Source organism: Pomacea canaliculata, linkage group LG1 (assembly GCF_003073045.1).
Source record: "Pomacea canaliculata isolate SZHN2017 linkage group LG1, ASM307304v1, whole genome shotgun sequence".
NCBI classification, from domain to species: domain Eukaryota; kingdom Metazoa; phylum Mollusca; class Gastropoda; order Architaenioglossa; family Ampullariidae; genus Pomacea; species Pomacea canaliculata.
Genome location: NC_037590.1, coordinates 23,495,371 through 23,513,122, shown reverse-complemented (window position 1 = coordinate 23,513,122; position 17,752 = coordinate 23,495,371). Strand labels below are relative to the sequence as shown.

The following is a 17,752-nucleotide window of genomic DNA, read 5'->3' as shown; positions in this document are numbered from 1 at the left end:
ACGGGTGAGACACAGATGACTGACAGTCAACGACCGCTCGCTCAGACAACGGACAATGCCACACGTACCAACACCTCTCACTAGGTCAATAGGTCTCTCAGACAATAATACTGTCAAATTGACTCCACCACTCCCCCTGCTCTCTCTCTGTTGTCTTGATGAGATCTCTACTATCGACAATCGTGCACGAAGAGCTGCAATATTGAGCTTGCACCCGGAGTACATGACATAAAGCTTACTGAACCTCTTCATTACTCCACGCTCATAAATAAACACGAATAATGATTACCTTCGCTCAAGTCTTTCATCAGTCTTTCTCTTTTTCTTTGTTACCTCTTTTATTATTGTAGTTTTCGTGCATTTTAGCTTACTTTCTCCTCTTTAGGAAGAGGGCTAGTGTTAAAAAGGTTCTTCACTCAGGAGTAGGGCATACTTCATTTCCTTCTGGCATTTTTCTTAGAGTTTTAAAATATTTTTCTAAAGCATTTTTTTAAAATTCATAACAAAAGCTGACCCCAAACTGCTTCTATAAAAAACTTAAATATATTTATTGTCTTTGTTACCGCTATAGTGCTGAGAAGAGAAAGAAAGAAGAGAGAGCGAATAAGGAATGAGAAAAGGAAATAGAAAGGACACTTAATGTCTGGCGTCTAGAACAGCGGGAACACGAGATTGCTTTATGAAGACTTCACATGCGACTTGTGTGGCTAATAACAGGCGTTTAGTTACTGTCATTTCACCCTAATGTGAATACGAGATCAGCGGTGACGCCGCCAACCGCCGAGCAGCAGGCAAGGGGTCGATACGTCACGCGGGGCGGAAGCGCCACCTGCAGGCGGCTGGTGAGCAGACGACCATGGAGTTCTTCGTTTAACAGCAAACGGCCATTTCGGATTTCCTCTCACTTCTTGGGATCACGTGTGCCACGCAGCCGACTGCAGTCGTGGCCGGGGCGAAACCAAACACCCGGGATGCTGAGTGAGAGGACGCACACCCAGACACGCACACACCAACATAAGTGGGCGTCCGAACATCCACACGCACGCTTGCCATCAGCTTTTTTTTTTTTTTTCAGGAATGGAAGACGGAATAGTGCGCACACCCTGCCTCCCCCATTCAACCCCGACCCTTCTGTTGATGTAAAGGTTTGCTGGACGCTGAAAGACAAAGAAATAAAACATTGTCCTTCTGTACTTCTGCAGGAGGATGATAAACAGAAGTAGAGCAGACCAAGCGAACTAAGAAACACAGTTTGAGTGAAAGATAGTTCTTAATTAAGAGGTTTCGCTGGTCCGCATCTTTACATAAACGGATTAGCAGCCTGAGATCCTTGCTGCTACAGATACGCACTTTCGCTGCTCATTACTTATCAATACGGATCCACTAATCTTGAAAGCCATAATAGTCAAGGCTGACTTGTTGTACCACGAAGTGACTGTTTTTGAAATCGAATTCCCTGATATTCTAAACTTTGTACTGTTTGCTGTACATGCGTTAATTGTATTTGACATAATTCTTCTCCATTAACAGGTTCGGCAATTATACCGATACACAGCAAGCCCCTCATTAACAAGTTCGGCAGTAATAGTGATATCTAACAAAGCCCTCGTTAACAAGTTTATTAACTAATACGCAATAAACCCATCAAGCTGACCAAGAGCAAGAAACAATTAGCATGTCAGAGTCGCCACGGAAGTGGGTCTCCCCCAGAGTGGACATGATTGGTGATGCTCTGTGTTGAATGCTCAAGTCATTAGATCTTCAGCCAATGGCGCCTGGGATTTCCGATCGCTTCGGTGTGCTGTCCAGATAACAGACTAATTCCTCGCTAGTCCTCGGTCTCTCGTCTGAACACACATCCGCCTCTTTGTCGTTCAGAAACCCCGGTCCGTTAATACCACACTATCGTCGGTCCAATGATACCTGCTGGAGCTTTCATAACTGATTTCAGCGGCGGCGGTCAGCGCAAAGCCTGAGAGTGAAGTCGCTGGACTACCTCGGGAACATTGGCAGCGAACTGCAGGCCATCTGGCGAAGACAGCTTGAGTATGTCTCACCCTTGCTCTTTGTTGAAGTGGCGGAAGGTGCTGTGCGTGCTGTGCTGCTTGTTGACGGCGTGGTTGGTGTACAAGACTACATGCGGCAGTCACCCGTCCAAGTGTCTCTCAAGCAGAAGACCATGTGAACTGCATGCACGAGGCCCTTGCCCACAGCTGCATGCCGCTTCTTGCGCAGGCGGTCAGTTTGTTGAGGCAGGACACTGCCGAGGTCAGTCAAAGGTCCGAGAAGAGTTCAAGGTCAGAATCCCAGGTCCCTAAACTTCCGGTCCAAGTCCAGCGTGACCAGAGCAAGAGGGTCCCCAGAAAAAGACTCTTCCAGAAGTGTGCTGTGTTTGTGGTGGAGGAACATCATGAGGTCATTCCGTACTGGTTCTCTTCCGCAGACAAAGGCATTGTACGGCAACAAGGCAACACGCTGGTGAGTGACTGGTCAACGTGCTGGGCAAGAGAGAGAAAATGAGAGATTGAGTAGAATGCTTGTTGGTTCTGTCACAGAGTGCAATGACCGAATGGTTGACCATGTATGTTATTGTCCAGGGGAATGTCTGCCGAGACCAACGCTTAGCCTCTGTTAGTCTCAGCGAGCCTAAACAATGAATGTGACTAAACCGGAAGCCTTGTATACACCAGCCTCGTTTTAGTAGTTAACTGGGAAAAAAATCGTCTGCAAGCAGCTCAGTAATACAAGTTCGTGTTAAGTGTGGCACAGAGGTTCCTAGTTGCACTCTTTCCTTATTTTTCTCTTTTCTTCTTATTCTGTAAGGAAGGTGTGTCTATCTGGTTCGACAACCCGAGCGATGCTCAGCTATTTTGCGGAGTGGATAATGGGGGATGCCGGAACCACCCTGTTGTACTTTTAGCACTTTCATGTTTTCGGTGTGAACATTTCCGAGTGTCACTGATCTGCAGCACTGGAATTATCATTTTCACCTGTTAATAAACAGCGGGACTAGTATAGTATAGTTCTACCTTTCATTCAAAATATAGGACCTGATATTTTCAAGAACATATAACGCATACACACCGGTATACGAAAACAATATTAGAAAGATGTGAAATTTATTGTAGACTTATTTACCCGCCATACGTCTCTGTCGTTCTCTTTCACTCACTGTCTGTCACTCACTCACTACTCACTGACATCGTTGTCCAAATGCGCTGTGTAGTAGAGCCACACATAATATTTAAAAAGAATAAGCCTGAAAGGTACTCCAGACCAAAACATATCAACCTTTGTGTACAACCTTTCGTAGGCGTACTCTCTCAAAAGGTACACTCTTGCAAAAATATGACACCTGTTTTATTTAAAAGATTGTGTTTTTCAAAAAGTAAAAAAGAAACCTCCATCTTTTTATTTTTCAGTTTCACATCGATGGCCACTCAGACGCTGCTCCGCCTATATTGACAGACCACCTGCCTGTCTTTGTCTGGCCTCGTCCAGAGGAATGGCATCGCCTCATGCAGGAGAACGACGTCTTCATCTTTGTAAGCCAGTCCCACGAGATGTGTCAGTCTGAATACTGTAAACTAACCTCACTAGAAGTGTCAGCACTAAACTGACTAAAGCATGAGCTGAGCTCTGTGGGTATGAAACATGAGTTTCGAACGTTTCTCAAGCTGTTACACCAGCGGTTCTCAACCTGTGGGTCGCGACCCCCTGGGGGGTCGCGACGTGCCTACAAGGGGGTCGCGAAGGTGGTCATTTTTTAAAAAAAGTTTCTTATACCGGTATTAGTGAAATTAGTTTACATTGTGTAACCGAGTGGTGCGGGGGCTCAAACTCCAAATCTCTTCTCCCTATTCAAGTACACTGTCTCGGCAATGCAGTGACTTCTCACTTCCAAAACTCAAAACACAATCCCCTCTAAACAATTAAGTCTCCAATCTCCCTCCTCTCACCTTTTGCCCTCTCTCCCCCCAATCTCTCATCGCTGACTACCTCTCCCTCTCCAGTCATACCTCTCTCTTTGTTTTTAAACATCTAAAAGGCACGCATTCAGGAAACGTCCATCATTCACACCCTTTCATTCGCACTGCTCAGTCCTAGTACTCTATAGGTCCCTGACAGAAGGCCATGACCAGACAATGCGCTGCGACTGGATAAAGACAGCAGTTTTAATCAAAATTTTGGATGCAAAGTACACGTGTTTGTTCTGAAGAAGATAGCCATGGATAAATTTGTGCTGCGAAAAGGAACTGACTGCGGTGGTTTTTTTGAAAAGAAAAAGTGAAGAAACGAGCGATGTGCAAGTTTTGGGTGCTGGAGCCGATGAAAAACCAGAAAGGCCTGCTACGAAAGTAAGAAAGTATGACAATGAATACTTGAAAACTGTTTTACAAACATTATTGTTTGATGGTAAAGAACGGCCACAGTGTGTTGTTTGCCTCGCAATATTAGCTCCAGAGAGTATGAAGCCAAGCAAACTACGGCGCCATTTGGAAACTCAGCATGCGGAATTAGCTTGCAAACCTCTCGAATTTTTTGAACGAAAATTGCAAGAATACAAAAGAGACAAAAAAACATTTGTCTCACATACATCAATTCCTAAGAAAGCTTTGATGGCTTCGTATCAAGTTTCCTATCGCATTGCTCAAAACAAAAAAGCACATACGATCGGAGAGTCATTAATACTGGCTGCAGCAATGGACATTGTACGGACCATGATAGGAGAAGATGCTGCTACGCAACTGCAAGCCATTCCTTTGTCAAATGACACAGTTCGCCGAAGAATAACTGAGATATCTGAAGAAGTGTCTGACCAGTTGATCAGTCGTATAAAAAGCAAAAATTTTGCTTTGCAGTTAGATGAAGCTACTGACACTGCAGGTGACTCGCATTGATTGCTTACATTCGTTACGTGTGGGAAAATACTCTTTTCTGGAAGACTTTTTTATTTTGCAAGAAAATTGAACGCAGAGCAACAGCCCAAGATTTTTTTGGGATTGTCGATGACTTCCTTAAGGACCAAGGCATTCCTGGAGTTCCTGCGTCGGCTTGTGCACAGATGGCGCCCCTGCAATGGCTGGAAAGAAACAAGGGTTGCAATCTCTTATTAAAAAGGGTTGCTCCAGATGTAGTTTGGACTCACTGCATGATCCACCGTGAAGTTCAGCTTCCAAAGATTTGAGTGTTGAGTTGAACACAGTGCTAACAGATGTCATAAAAATGGTGAACTTTGTAAAGAACAGTTCTGCCAGATCTCGCCTGTTTCTCTTATATGTCAAGACATGGCAGCCGACTATGATGCCTTGCTCTATTACTGCGAATCAAGGTGGTTGTCGCGTGGAAAAGCTCTCGCAAGAGTCTTTGAATTTGCGGAAGAATTGTGGGTGTTTCTGAAGGAGAACTCTTTCAACAAGGCTGACCTGCTTAAGAACGACCGATGGCTGCTGCTAATGGCATATTTATCTGACATATTTGAGAAGCTGAACTTTGTGAATACTTCTATGCAAGGGAAGGACACCACCATATTACAAACAACTGACAAGATGAATGCTTCGTCCGAAAAATTTCGTTGTGGACGCAAAAGATACGCCAAGAAATATTTTTGATATGTTTTCCGTGCTTGTGTAAGTGCAAGGTGACAACTTGAATCTTGATCAGGTGAAGAATGTAATTATTGCCCATCTAAACGGACTGCAAGAAAGGTTTCAGCATTATGTTCGCTGAAATTGATGTGACTAAATACGATTGGATTCGTAATCATTTCTGGCTGATCCTAGCACAAGCGGTTGTCCACGCAAGAAGAAGAGCAGCTCATCGACCTTTCGAGTGACCAATCCCTGAAAATGGTCTTCCAAACAACACCAGTGCCAACATTCTGGATTAGCATCAACGGTGAATATCCTCTCCTTTCTGAGAAAGCAATGAAGTTCTGCTGCCATTTTCAACTTCACTTATATGTGTGAGCAAGGATTTTCAGCATTGGCAGCACTGAAGTCGAAATACAGAAATCGTGTGGATGCAGAGGCTGAGTTGCGAATAGCAGTGGGTACGAACATCGCACCCAGGTTCGCTTCTCTATGCAACAGCAAGCAGGCTCAACCTCTCATTAATCAAAGTGACTGTCCAATAAAAATAATTTATTAGCTTTAGTAAAATTTCATTAACAGTTATACTTCTTGCAGATACGAACTTTGTTCTTCCGTCTGTTTGAATTGCATTGATTCCTCGACGCGGCGTTCGAGGTTAGCTAAAGCTCCCCCCCCCCCCCCCCCCGCTCTTCCACCGACCTAGCCGGCTAAGGGGTCGCGGACGTACCGGTGTTCGTCAGGGGGGTCGTCACATGTAAAAGGTTGAGAACCGCTGTGTTACACTCTACTTCCGGTAAACACCGCTGCAACTGCTGGACGTAATAAGAACAGATGTTTAGTTCACCGAAACAGTCTTAGATTGCAATATATATCTGTGTATGTATGTGTGTGTGCACTCATGTGTGTAAAGGAGATAGGAATAGAGAAAGAAAGCATGAGAATGAGAAAACGCAGCGTGTCATTTTCTGGTTAAGTCAATGCCAGCTACACATATATTCAGATTCCAAGTCCTGTTGTAATTGTTTTGTTCACATTGTGGATTTCACAAGCACTGTCAAAGTAACTATAAGATACTGGTCGTTATAAAGCCTGCCACCCTCACACGGAACTAATTCATAAATTTCAGAGCGCGGTCTTGACACGACTGATTGACCGCTACATCTGGATTGTACCTCCGTGGGACACATCACTCGTCCGGTCACTGCCCAATCAGCATCTTCGAGTAGAGGTGGACTTGGGCATCATACACACCCCCTTGGCAGATTCCGCGTCAGAGAGCCTTCACGGTTTGAAAGAATCGGTTCTAAAAGCAGGGCAAGTTCAAAGTGCAATCCATTCCGACACCCCTGGAGAAGAACCTCGACGAAGGAGGCTCTTGTTTCAAAGCCTAAATCGAGGACAACGTCCCGAACCACAGATGAAGACCGACGATGCAGACGTAATGGAAGAGGACTTTGAACAGCAGGATAGCCAAAGCTCCGAATCAGATATACGCCTGTGCGCATGTATTGATGAACTCGATCAGTGTATCTGGACAGACCATCATTACGTTCGCGAACAACGGGCCTTCTCGAACATTACTGTCCCACGCCAGATGTGTCACGTGGGGCATCACGTTGTCTTGGAAATCACGACCGCGAGCAAAGCTACTGAGCTGCTGTCTCGTCACGTGACAGAGAGCGGCGCGGCACCGTGGTTGAGCGTTGACGATCCACTCATCCTCGACATCGACGAAGATTTCTACGGCTGCGAGGCGGCCCTGACCCCGCTGCTTGTTGCTGGGGTGCCCGAACAGACGGTGGACCAGGTGTCCCTACTGGTGAGCCAGCTGTTCTGCCCCTCCTCCACCCTGCACGAGCACCTCGCCGACGCTTTCTTCAACTCCCTCGTCAACGCGGTGCGCAGCGTTTCACCTGCAAGTTATTGCCGCAATCACACCTGCGCCCTCATCCGCCGCCGTCAACTTCTCAACCTCACGGGTGACCTGGTTCAAGATTTGAAAAGGAGGGGGCTTCTGGCTTGCACGTGCAAAACAACAGAGAAATTAGAAACAATCTTGCAGGACCTCGTGAATCTTCTTGCTCAACTGAACTCGAAGCAGCTGAAAGTTCTAGCTGAAGTCGGCATTTGTCTGCCGGAGTCGGTGCTGACAGACGGATTCGATCCTGCCGAAGGTATGGTCGTCTGTGTGGGCTACAACCGTCCCAACCGAACCATCGTTCTGTTTCATTCTCCGACCGGAGCGGAAGTGTTCTCCACGACAAGACTTCTTGGAGATATGTTGGCGAAATTTCCCGTCCAGCCTCAGCTGGTGTCCATCTGTCGCTCGGTGCGTGACGGGTACACACCCAGGTCACACTTCCGCCACATCGAGAGAAGCATTCTCTGGTTGGTTAGACGGCATTTTACGGGTGTGGACGAAGACTCAGTTGTTTATGATCAGAATTTGTTGGGTGGACGACCTGGCTGGCCTGACAGGCATTGATGATAAGCTCCACATAAACACAGCTCCTAAAGTCTATTAAATAATAATTTAAAAAATTTTTTTTGGTCGATGTTCTGCCATCATGCCTGATGTAGTGCGTCTGAAAATGAGAGACAACACTGCTCACTCATAGCAAACTGCACCAGCAAACGAGAGGTAAAATGTGCTGAACCACACTAAACTGTGTAGGCCTTTGGCTTTAAAATATCGGATTAAAATAATGCGAAATTCATGAGTTGCACATTAAAATGATAAATAATATAAAAAGAGAAAATATTGCACAAAATTAAGATATTGTGCAGCTATGCAAAAGACACTGAATCGTTTAATCCTTAATAGAATCATTTTTCTTATTTTATTTTTATTTCGTAGTACTTCTAACACAAATTCTTTGTGTACAAAGAAAGTTATGTCTATTTTATGATTGTATTGCAGTTTGACATGGACAGGATAAATTAAAAAAGAGGACTGTGTTTTTTTTTATTGGACTCAATTAACTTCTTTGCACACTAAAATCGTAATAAGATGTAGCTGGACCGAGCTATTCACGACACCCAAATTAACGAGTGGAGCTAGCATCAGTTCGTTCCTCTGATTGCGTTTCCAGAGTGGAGGCTTGAAGTTCCCAAGTCGGGTGTACCACCAGTCTCGTTTACTAGTTTTAGATCAGTTTATTTCTACTGTGACAGGCGTGAAACAGGGTTGCATATTATCACCGACAATCCTCCTGATGATCACAGACTGGATTATGCGCAAGACAACAACACCGGTATCCAGTGAACCATCACCAAATAGCTAGAGGACTTTACAGATGACATTAGTCTCCTACCTCATCGGCAGCAACATGCACAAACCGAACTGAGTAAGCTAGCAGAGGAAGCAAAGAAGACTGGCTTAAAGGTCAACAGAAAGAAGACCGAAGTGATAAGAATCCACAACAAGCAGGAACTCCCAATCTAGCTTCAAGTGAAGGCTTTTACTGTATGGTTCTGAAACCTGGTGAATGACAAACGCCATCAGCAACAAGCTCCACACCTTTACCAACCGATGCCTACGCCATATTCTGGGAATAAGATGGCCTGAAAAATCTCCAAAAGCAGCTTGTCGAAAAGAATCAACGAGAATGCCACTAGCCAAGACATCAAAAAGCACAAATGGGTCTGGATAGGACACACCCTGTACAAACCAGCTGACACCATTGCCAGGCAGGCACTTGACTGGAACCCTCAGGGGAAGAAGAGAGTTGGGAGACCAAAGCAGACTTGGAAAAGAACAGTAGAGAGCGAGGCAAAGGACGTCGGAACCACATGGGCCCAACTGAGGGAGGAGAAGCCCCAAAGCGGGTCCACTGGCGAGGTGTTGTTGTGCCCTACGCTCCTCGAGGAGTAACAAGGACTAAACTAATTTATACTGCACTACTTTGCAACATTTTACTATAAAGTACGTACTCTTCAGCGTGTTTTTGAAGGATTCTCGCCTACCATCGTGTGTTATGGATGTAGATGTTCACAGAGGGAAAACAAAAGTCCATTTATACCTTACTATCCAGTTACGCGGACAAGAGATGACGGTATTCACACCAGCTAACACACAGAACAAAGTTTATTTACTCTACTTTCTGGTACGACATATGCCTACTAACAGTAGCTCTCTGACTACCTTAATGCTTGCTCTAATTCTGTTCTAACAGTATAATCATTAGCCTTTCTCTTAAAACGAAACAGAAAGTTATGGGAGGTAATTACTGCTCGTCCAGGCAGGATCTGAGCAACTTTCGGCGAAGGAGTTTCTGTGGTGAGGATTTGCAAGGAGAGAAAAACGCAGTCAGAACTCGAACACCTTTCGGTGAACAATGGTCTGCGAGGTGAGGAACGGGGATGATTAGTTCACTGCTCATCAAAGCGCAGGGCCCTAAATTCCTCCACGCGCAGAATTTCATCTCGAATGCCAGAATCTTCTCTGTTTCGGTCAACGGGATATACAACAACACAGTGTATCAACACGTCAGTGTCTGATGGCTAGTAGAGTGGGCTGTCGTACCAGAAACAACACAAAGATCGAATTTCCACACTGAAGTTTTTAATTCAGTTTCACTCGACGGCTGGCCTAACTTCTCTCTCTCTCTTCCAAATTCACAAAAGGTCCACACCACTGTCAGCCCCGCTACTTATTTTCTCTACCCTCGAACATGCTAGATCTCCCTCGCAACAAAGACATTCTACTTTGTCGCAACAAAGATATTTTACTTCGTACATTACTACAGTGTTGAACATTGTAGAATCTAGATGCAGAACATTCTAGAGTCTAGATACAAAGCAACAAAGACATTCTACTTTGTCGCAACAAAGATATTTTACTTCATACATTACTACAGTGTTGAACATTGTAGAATCTAGATGCAGAACATTCTAGAGTCTAGATGCAAAGCAACAAAGACATTCTACATTGTCGCAACAAGACGTTTTACTTTGTCGCAACAAAGATACTCTACCTTGTACATTACTACTACTACAGTGCTGAACATTCTAGAACAGTGAGGGCGAACCTTTTTCAGTCCGAGTGCCAATTATTTCAATTTCAAAGCAATAAAATAAAATAAAAATAAAATAAAAATTGCTGCGTGCCAAGTCGGTCTACTTAATGACGCCGCTATAGAAACGCTATATCATATGATACCCAAGTTAATAAAAATAATATGAAAAAATTATGTGGAATATGATCCAACATCACTTCTTTAATATTATTTACAGTTTTCTGAAAAATTGAAGGCTATTACTTATGATAATTTGAAATTTTTAAAAATCCATCAGCGTCGTCGCGTGCCACACAAAATCGTTTCGCGTGCCACGTTGCCATAGGTTCGCCATCACTGTTCTAGAATCTAGATGCAAATCTACAACGTGACAGTGGGACAGCTTAAATTTCGTTTCAAAGCTTGTACTCTGCTGTCATAGATCTTGTCGGCCTCGCCATCGCTGCCGTAGCTGTTGTTATTCCATGACGACAATCCGCTACACAACTGCCATACTTTGAGAGCGCTCCATCCAGGTATTGTAAACTCTGCGCCTCATCAAGCTTTACGCTGTTCATGTCGATCTCTGCTTTTAATTCCTTGTCCGACCGTGTTCACCATTGCTTTGTTTTTGCCCATGCTGATACATCCGTCCCCAATCTGCTGGCACTGACGGCGAGTCTGTCTGTGAGAGTCTGCTACTCATCATGGTGTGTTGCTCATGCAATGTACCTCGCATGATTCTCTCAAAACAGCGAAGGGGACAAAGGGCAGCCTTGGCAGACTCCCAGTACCGTCGAAGGAAAGCGCGCACTCCCACTTTGCCATTTAGCGCAATGCTTTCCAAATACAGGCATTTAGAGATGAATGCGCTTCACTTTCTTCCGTGTTGCTACCGATTGGACACTGGCTAAACTTGCTAAACTGTGCATAGTGAAATTTTAATATAATACTTTTCATTAAAATTTAAATGTTATCGGAAGAATCTAGCTATACAATAGTTGTCACTACACAACCATCTACCAACAAGCTGCAGCAGGGGAAGCTAGCAAACCTTGTTGATTGGAATAGCCTCCCTTGGCTGATACAAACATCTTCGAGAGCAGACGCTCATCAAGGATTATTGTTTGTGAATGGGCCAATTTTCTTGCCTTATTCCTATTGTTGTCACATCATTTCAAGTAATAGATATGCACATTGTTAAAATTACGTCTTGGCAAATTAGTTATCAGTTAGGTATCTTGGCGGTGGATGATTTCCAGAATTGTAATATTAATTAATAAATTAGTAATAATTAATGTATGGTATTCTCACTACTCACAAACAATATTTTGCGTTTGTAACACCTTTGTACACGAATGTGTACACGAAAGTAGGTCCAACATCTCTTTTGGCAAAGGAAAAGTAAAATAAAGGTAAGTAACGGCAACGCTGCCTTAATATAAAGGTCCCCCCCTCCGTTTTTTTTTACCCGTGCCCTACTCCTCGTATTAATATATATGATAATCATTGGGTTTGCTCGATATTACATGAATCGGTGACTATAATGGATTAAGCCAAAAGCTTTTAGTTTATTTTTTAAACCTGCGTACGTGGGTGTAGATGGCAGCAAACAAAGGCTTATATAGATGTGTATCTTCAGCTATAGTTTTTATGGCTGGATGTATCCTCAGCTTGATGTTTTTAGAATGTCTGGGTTGCCTGTCCCACTTTGGAGTTTTTTTTTTTCAATACTGTTTGTTTTCACTGCTACTTAAAACCATACTTTTGTTTTTCTCGAAGGATAATATGTGTGCATGCAATCTTTAGCCATTCTTCAACCAGATTTTTTAAAAGGATCACTATTATTGGCTGTGTCATATGTGCAAATCTTATAACTCTGCTCTTGAAATGTTAAACATTTTTTATTTTGTGCTTTCATCAATAACGCCTGTAATAGTGGAATCAGAAATTTTTATCAAAGACTATACATTCATGAGTCTTTAGAACACTTTAGTATTATTTCAGACATTTAAGTCTACTCGTCTATTAAGGAAGACCTGGCTGAAGCCTTCAGATAATAATCAGAAACACTGCATGACTGATGAAACAATGTAGTTAATTTATTACCATCAAAGATAAAATATTTCCTTTGCGTTTTGATATTTTTGCTGTTTTGTTGCTCTATGATTTCTCATTTGCAGGTAAAGTTTTTTTTAGTTCATGAAAGACACAAATGCTGCTGACACGAAGAAGATTTTTAAAAAAGAAGAGATGGCGATGCGTTGTAATAATGCTAGTATGTGCCAGTGTAGCAGCAATGCTTCTCAGTCTTTCTGAAACTCTGGAACTTTCAGATGTGCCGCACTTCAGCAAGAATGGTGAACATGGTTTTATTGATAAAAGAACTTAAAACCCACTTAAGTATTTTTTTCCCCCCAAATGATAAGGAATTAATTCACTACTTATTACCAAAATCTGAGCAAACAGCTTCCTTTATGAGATGCAGTCCTCTGAATATCAATTGTACAGAAAACTGAGATCTATGATATTCTTCTGATTGAACAAAGATTCATTTACATCATCCAGGTTATACAGACAGAGGGAAGCTGAAATCACATATTTCACCTCTGATCGAAGGCTTGTAGGGTTACTAAAATCTGAGGAATTAATATCTTGCAGGAAAGCTAACCAAGTCATTTGAAAAAAGTGTGCTTGGGTGAATCTGTAAGAGGTAGGATGTATGTCTCGTTAAATGAATTTATCATCATTAGCAGTTGGTGCCTTTTAATAATAATTGTTTGCAGCAGAAAATTACTGTAATGGGTTGGGCTGGTGGGGTGACACATAGGACTGGATACAACTAGTGCAAGTTAGAAATATGAAAATGTACCAAAGTATGTTTCCTTCTTCTAATAAAATAAAAGGTCATAAGGAGTTTGATTGTCCTATCATTGCTGTTCATTGCTTTTAGAAGGTTTACCCCAAGAGCCAAATATAGCAAGGCTGCAACCAAAGAAGTTAATCAGAGGTTACCATACAGCTGACATTCTGCAGAAACTTCAGCAGCCTTTTATTCCAGTCTTTGTCGTTGAGGAACATTTTGAAGGTAGGTGAAGTGGAGCATTTTTTAAAGGAGATAAAATGAAACTTCTTGAAGATGGGTGAAGTAAAATTCTATCTGTAATGTGAAAATGTCTCATCCTCAGTCTCTTATTTGTTTGTCTGTATATATTTGCATTTAATCAGCATCAGCACTAGAGTAAATAGAGATAAATTATATTTTTTGCATTAGATGAGTTATTCTGTATTTGTGTTTTGTCTAATATCGTTTTCAGTTCTGAAACACTGGTATGATGCAGTGAAACTAGGATTTCTTTCTCCACATGGGAACACTCTGGTAAGCAAAGCAAAGCCAGCAATACTGCAAAAAATAAATGTCATCTGCTGAGTGTCATATATTTCAATTTCAGTTAAAATAACTTTTTTGATGTTTTAATATATGTATGTACTTATATCTTTGTAGATGGTTAATATTTCTAATGTCTTACATGATTTTCGTAAATATGCTATTTTGAAAAATGAAGACTTGTTATTTCTAGGATCTGATTTAGTCAATCCATCTATTTGTTTTCATAGTTATTTTTACATTGCAGCTTCATATTGATGGTCATTCTGATGGAGCCATTCCCCCAATTGTGCCTATCATCCCCCAATTTCGCTTCCCTCACAACAAGTCAGAAGTGATAAAGATGATGCAGAGCAATGATGTTTTCATCTCAGTGAGTCTTATTTAATAACTTTGCTCACTCAAATGTAGCCTCCACCTATGCACTATGTATTAGCACATCTGTGTGAAACTAGGAGCACAGTGGGTGTGTGTGTGTGGGTATCTGAATAAGTGTGTGTGTGTTTGAATGCCAGGTGTGTTTTCATATACAGTGGAACCTCGGTTAACGAACACAATCTGTTCTGGAAAGTTGTTCGTTATCCGAAACAATTTTTTCCATAAGAAATAAAAGGAAGTAGATTTAATTGGTTCCCAGCCCCTGTTGACTCGCTAATATTTGAAAGTTACAGGCTATATAGGTATTTTTTCAATGAGAACAGTTATAATGCAATATAAATGGAGTTAAATAAACACAAAAACATTAACGAAAGCATTTAAACAAAAATCACTAAATAAGAATGATGCGCACAGATAAGGAACAACCGATCGTAACTGTGTCTCGAGCGCGAATGATGACATGCTGGTCGGTCATGTTCATGTGGCTGTTCGTTATCCGAAATTTTGTTCACTATCCGAGACAAATTTTAAATGACATTTCTGTTTGTTATCTGAAATATTCGCTATCCGAGGCATTCGCTAACCGAGGTTCCACTGTATGTTTATATACACTTTTGTGTTGCTGTTGTGTTCGATTTGGCACTTATCATTATTGGTGCAGATGATATTTGGTCCTGCTGGATACATTTTTGATTTTTTTAAATGTTTTACTCTGGTTCTACTGGTCCTTGCAATGGTAGATCTACAGATTTGCTCGCCTTACTGCCATGAACTTTTTCTTCTGTGTCTTTGCTTCTCCACCACTACTTCCTCTGCAGCCATGGATCTGCCAGTCACTTGCCCTCTTCATCATTGCACATCCAGGAGGGGGGGTCACAGGGGTGGTTTGGAGAAGTGTCATCTTAACAATCACCTCCTGAATCAACCTTCTTCAAGACTTAGTGATCACACCTTCATTCTCGTATGGTGATCTGTATGTACCAGGAGATTTTGATGGTGTTTCTATTTGGTCTGTGAATGCTGTAAGCAAGAATGATCTACTTGATGACATCCTTGAGCACGATATCAACATTTTCTTCATCATTGAATCCTTGTTAGGTGATGGTGATGACCCTAAAGTGCAACAAGTTCAATCTAGCAAGCTACTGGATTGCCTTTTCCTTGCCCATCATGAGCACATGAACTTCATGAGCACATGGCATTATGGTCATCTGTAGTGATCGTCTTCACTGTATATATAAGGTGATCAGGCATCCCAATATAGGCTGGACAGTCCTGACTTTGACTGTGTGTCCTGCCTGCTCATAAAATGTCACGCTTTCATCTAAAAAGTCATTCAATGCTTGTATTTAAAAATCTGATTACCGTACATTGATTCGCATCCGTGCCTTTGGTTTTGGCTTTTGTCTATCACTGTTTGATTAATAATTTCAAATGTCTCCTAATTTACCCATCGCCCCTGGCCACTTTTTACTTTTTTCTGCGCTTTTTGTCAGTGACGACACCATGATCAGCATGTATCCTGCTTTCACTACCGAAACGTCTGGTCACCTTAGTTTATATATTTTTTCTATGACTGTCTACCCCTCTTCTACACACCTTGCAGTGATAGAACTCACTATTCACAACACAACACCTGTTAGTGGATTTACCATCTGCTACCAAAGTCCAATCAAGCTGAAAGCCTCTACTCAGCACCTTAATTGAGTTGTTTAAATGGATCATTGTGCTATAAAGTTTTTTCAACACAATGTAATGATGTTTTAATGCACAATATACTTATCTACTTCCCAGCATTTAAAAGGATACATTGGCTTTGTAGCTGCATATTAGAATTTGCCTGTGTGTATGCATGTATGAATTTACTCTTTAAATGCAGCTAAAAGTAATCTTATTTTTATTAACTATGTGGCTCATTGATGCTTCTAGCAATAATTGCTTTCATCTCATATTTATCGTAAAATTTGAGTTGAAATTCTGCCAAATTCTACTCTCTACTTTTATGTTTTGCATATTTAGGTGTTCTGTCAAAAGTTTTTCTACTTGTTAAGCCAGATGCACATGAATCTCACTTTATCACCATCTCAACTTTCCAGGCATCTGCTTTAACAGGGCTGGTCAGTCGATACATCTGGGTGTGGCCACCATGGGATGCTGAAAACCATGAAAATGAACATCTGGTCTATGATGTGTATGTGGGAAGGTACACTTTGTCTCCACCTGACAAACGATACACTGGGTTGTGTGTTTGCGGGCAGCAGAAAGATGCAGAAGGTAATGACCAAAACACAGATGGAAAATTACAAATGGAATGCTGGAATCATAATGCAGAAATTGAAGCAATAGATGATAGTCCTGCTATTGAGAGCAGTCAGTGTTCTGTAAGATTCAAGGGCGTTGTTGAAATAGTCTCAGAAGCAAGGGCTTTAGAACTTCTTCAGAGAGGTGGGTGGATTACAGACAAAGATAAACTATTGCTAGACATTGATGAAGATTACTACGGATGTGAAAGTTCCATCATGCCACTTTACCAAGCCAACCTTTCCCAGACATTCATAGACACCCTTTCAGAAATTATTTGGAAACTGTTCTGTATAGAAACGGTTTCACAAGAGTACTATTCTGACAAGTTTTATCGTTTGTTTCTTAAGATTCTTCTTCATTTTTTAACAAACAAATGTGATTATGAAGATGATCAGGATGTCAAACCTTGTCTCAGTGACTTTGATGTTGACAAAGCAATGCTGGACATGATACCAGGACTGATAGATAGCATACAAGATCTGCTGTGTGATTATGGTCCCAGGGTTAGCCATATCATGATGCAGACTCTTATTCGTCTTTTGGAGGATCTCAGTACCAAGCAGCTTCAGGCACTGGCTTATGTTGGCATCTGCTTACAGACTGCTCCTACAAACTATTATTTCTATGACGATGGCATGCACATTTGCCATGGGTTTAACACTCCTGAAAATACCCAAGTGTTGTTTCATGTGCCATCACTTGAGGAAAGACTTAATCGAACAGTCAAGTTGGGAGCCCTCCTCTCTTACCTGCCAGCTGAGCCACAGGTAGTAACTGTATGTCGATCAGTCCGGGATGGTTACACTCCATGGAATCTGTCAAGTATCATCGAAGATGACATTCTCACAGCACTTCAGAAGTCATTTAAACATGTCACTGACAAATCTTTCTATTATGATGAAAACCTGTTAGGTGGCAAAACAGGTTGGCATAACAGAAATAAATAAATTGGTAACATGAGACATGCATGTGTGTCTATGACTGGAATAGGAAGTGATGATGCATCACATGTTTACATAAAGCCTCGTCTTTTACTATTATGGATATGTCCTTGCAGTGACTTACACAATATGATTTGCTCTCATACTCTG

At 42.0% G+C, this 17,752-nt stretch overlaps 2 protein-coding genes across 5 annotated transcripts; both read left to right on the top strand.

Moving 5' to 3' along the window:
* The first annotated feature begins 1,884 nt into the window (after positions 1-1,884).
* On the top strand, positions 1,885-8,297 carry LOC112556103. Its single transcript, XM_025224777.1, has 3 exons — positions 1,885-2,478; positions 3,423-3,545; positions 6,721-8,297. The coding sequence occupies exons 1-3, from the start codon at positions 2,191-2,193 to the stop codon at positions 8,077-8,079; spliced, it is 1,770 nt and encodes a 589-aa protein (XP_025080562.1). The 5' UTR covers positions 1,885-2,190; the 3' UTR covers positions 8,080-8,297.
* On the top strand, positions 8,097-17,621 carry LOC112556110 (UPF0489 protein C5orf22 homolog). 4 transcript variants are annotated; one of them, XM_025224805.1, is made up of 7 exons: positions 8,097-8,235; positions 11,034-11,127; positions 12,775-12,951; positions 13,545-13,679; positions 13,909-13,970; positions 14,227-14,352; positions 16,454-17,621. In XM_025224805.1, exons 3-7 carry the CDS (start codon positions 12,807-12,809, stop codon positions 17,606-17,608), a joined length of 1,623 nt encoding a protein of 540 aa, XP_025080590.1. In that variant the 5' UTR covers positions 8,097-8,235; positions 11,034-11,127; positions 12,775-12,806; the 3' UTR covers positions 17,609-17,621. The 4 variants fall into 4 exon arrangements, with proteins under 4 accessions (XP_025080590.1, XP_025080598.1, XP_025080572.1 ...); XM_025224813.1 differs by lacking the exons at positions 8,097-8,235; positions 11,034-11,127 and adding an exon at positions 11,138-12,006 and having other exon boundaries at positions 13,548-13,679; XM_025224787.1 differs by lacking the exons at positions 8,097-8,235; positions 11,034-11,127 and adding an exon at positions 11,138-12,006.
* The last annotated feature ends 131 nt before the right edge of the window (positions 17,622-17,752 follow it).

Excerpts from the sequence above, each read along its gene's own strand:
- LOC112556103 (XM_025224777.1), top strand. The coding sequence starts at position 2,191 with ATGCACGAGGCCCTTGCCCACAGCTGCATGCCGCTTCTTGCGCAGGCG. Across the intron at positions 2,479-3,422 it reads GGCAACAAGGCAACACGCTG|TTTCACATCGATGGCCACTC; the intron begins GTGAGTGACTGG and ends TTTATTTTTCAG. Across the intron at positions 3,546-6,720 it reads AGAACGACGTCTTCATCTTT|AGCGCGGTCTTGACACGACT; the intron begins GTAAGCCAGTCC and ends CATAAATTTCAG.
- LOC112556110 (XM_025224805.1), top strand. The coding sequence starts at position 12,807 with ATGCTGCTGACACGAAGAAGATTTTTAAAAAAGAAGAGATGGCGATGC. Across the intron at positions 12,952-13,544 it reads GCCGCACTTCAGCAAGAATG|AAGGTTTACCCCAAGAGCCA; the intron begins GTGAACATGGTT and ends CATTGCTTTTAG. Across the intron at positions 14,353-16,453 it reads GCAATGATGTTTTCATCTCA|GCATCTGCTTTAACAGGGCT; the intron begins GTGAGTCTTATT and ends TCAACTTTCCAG.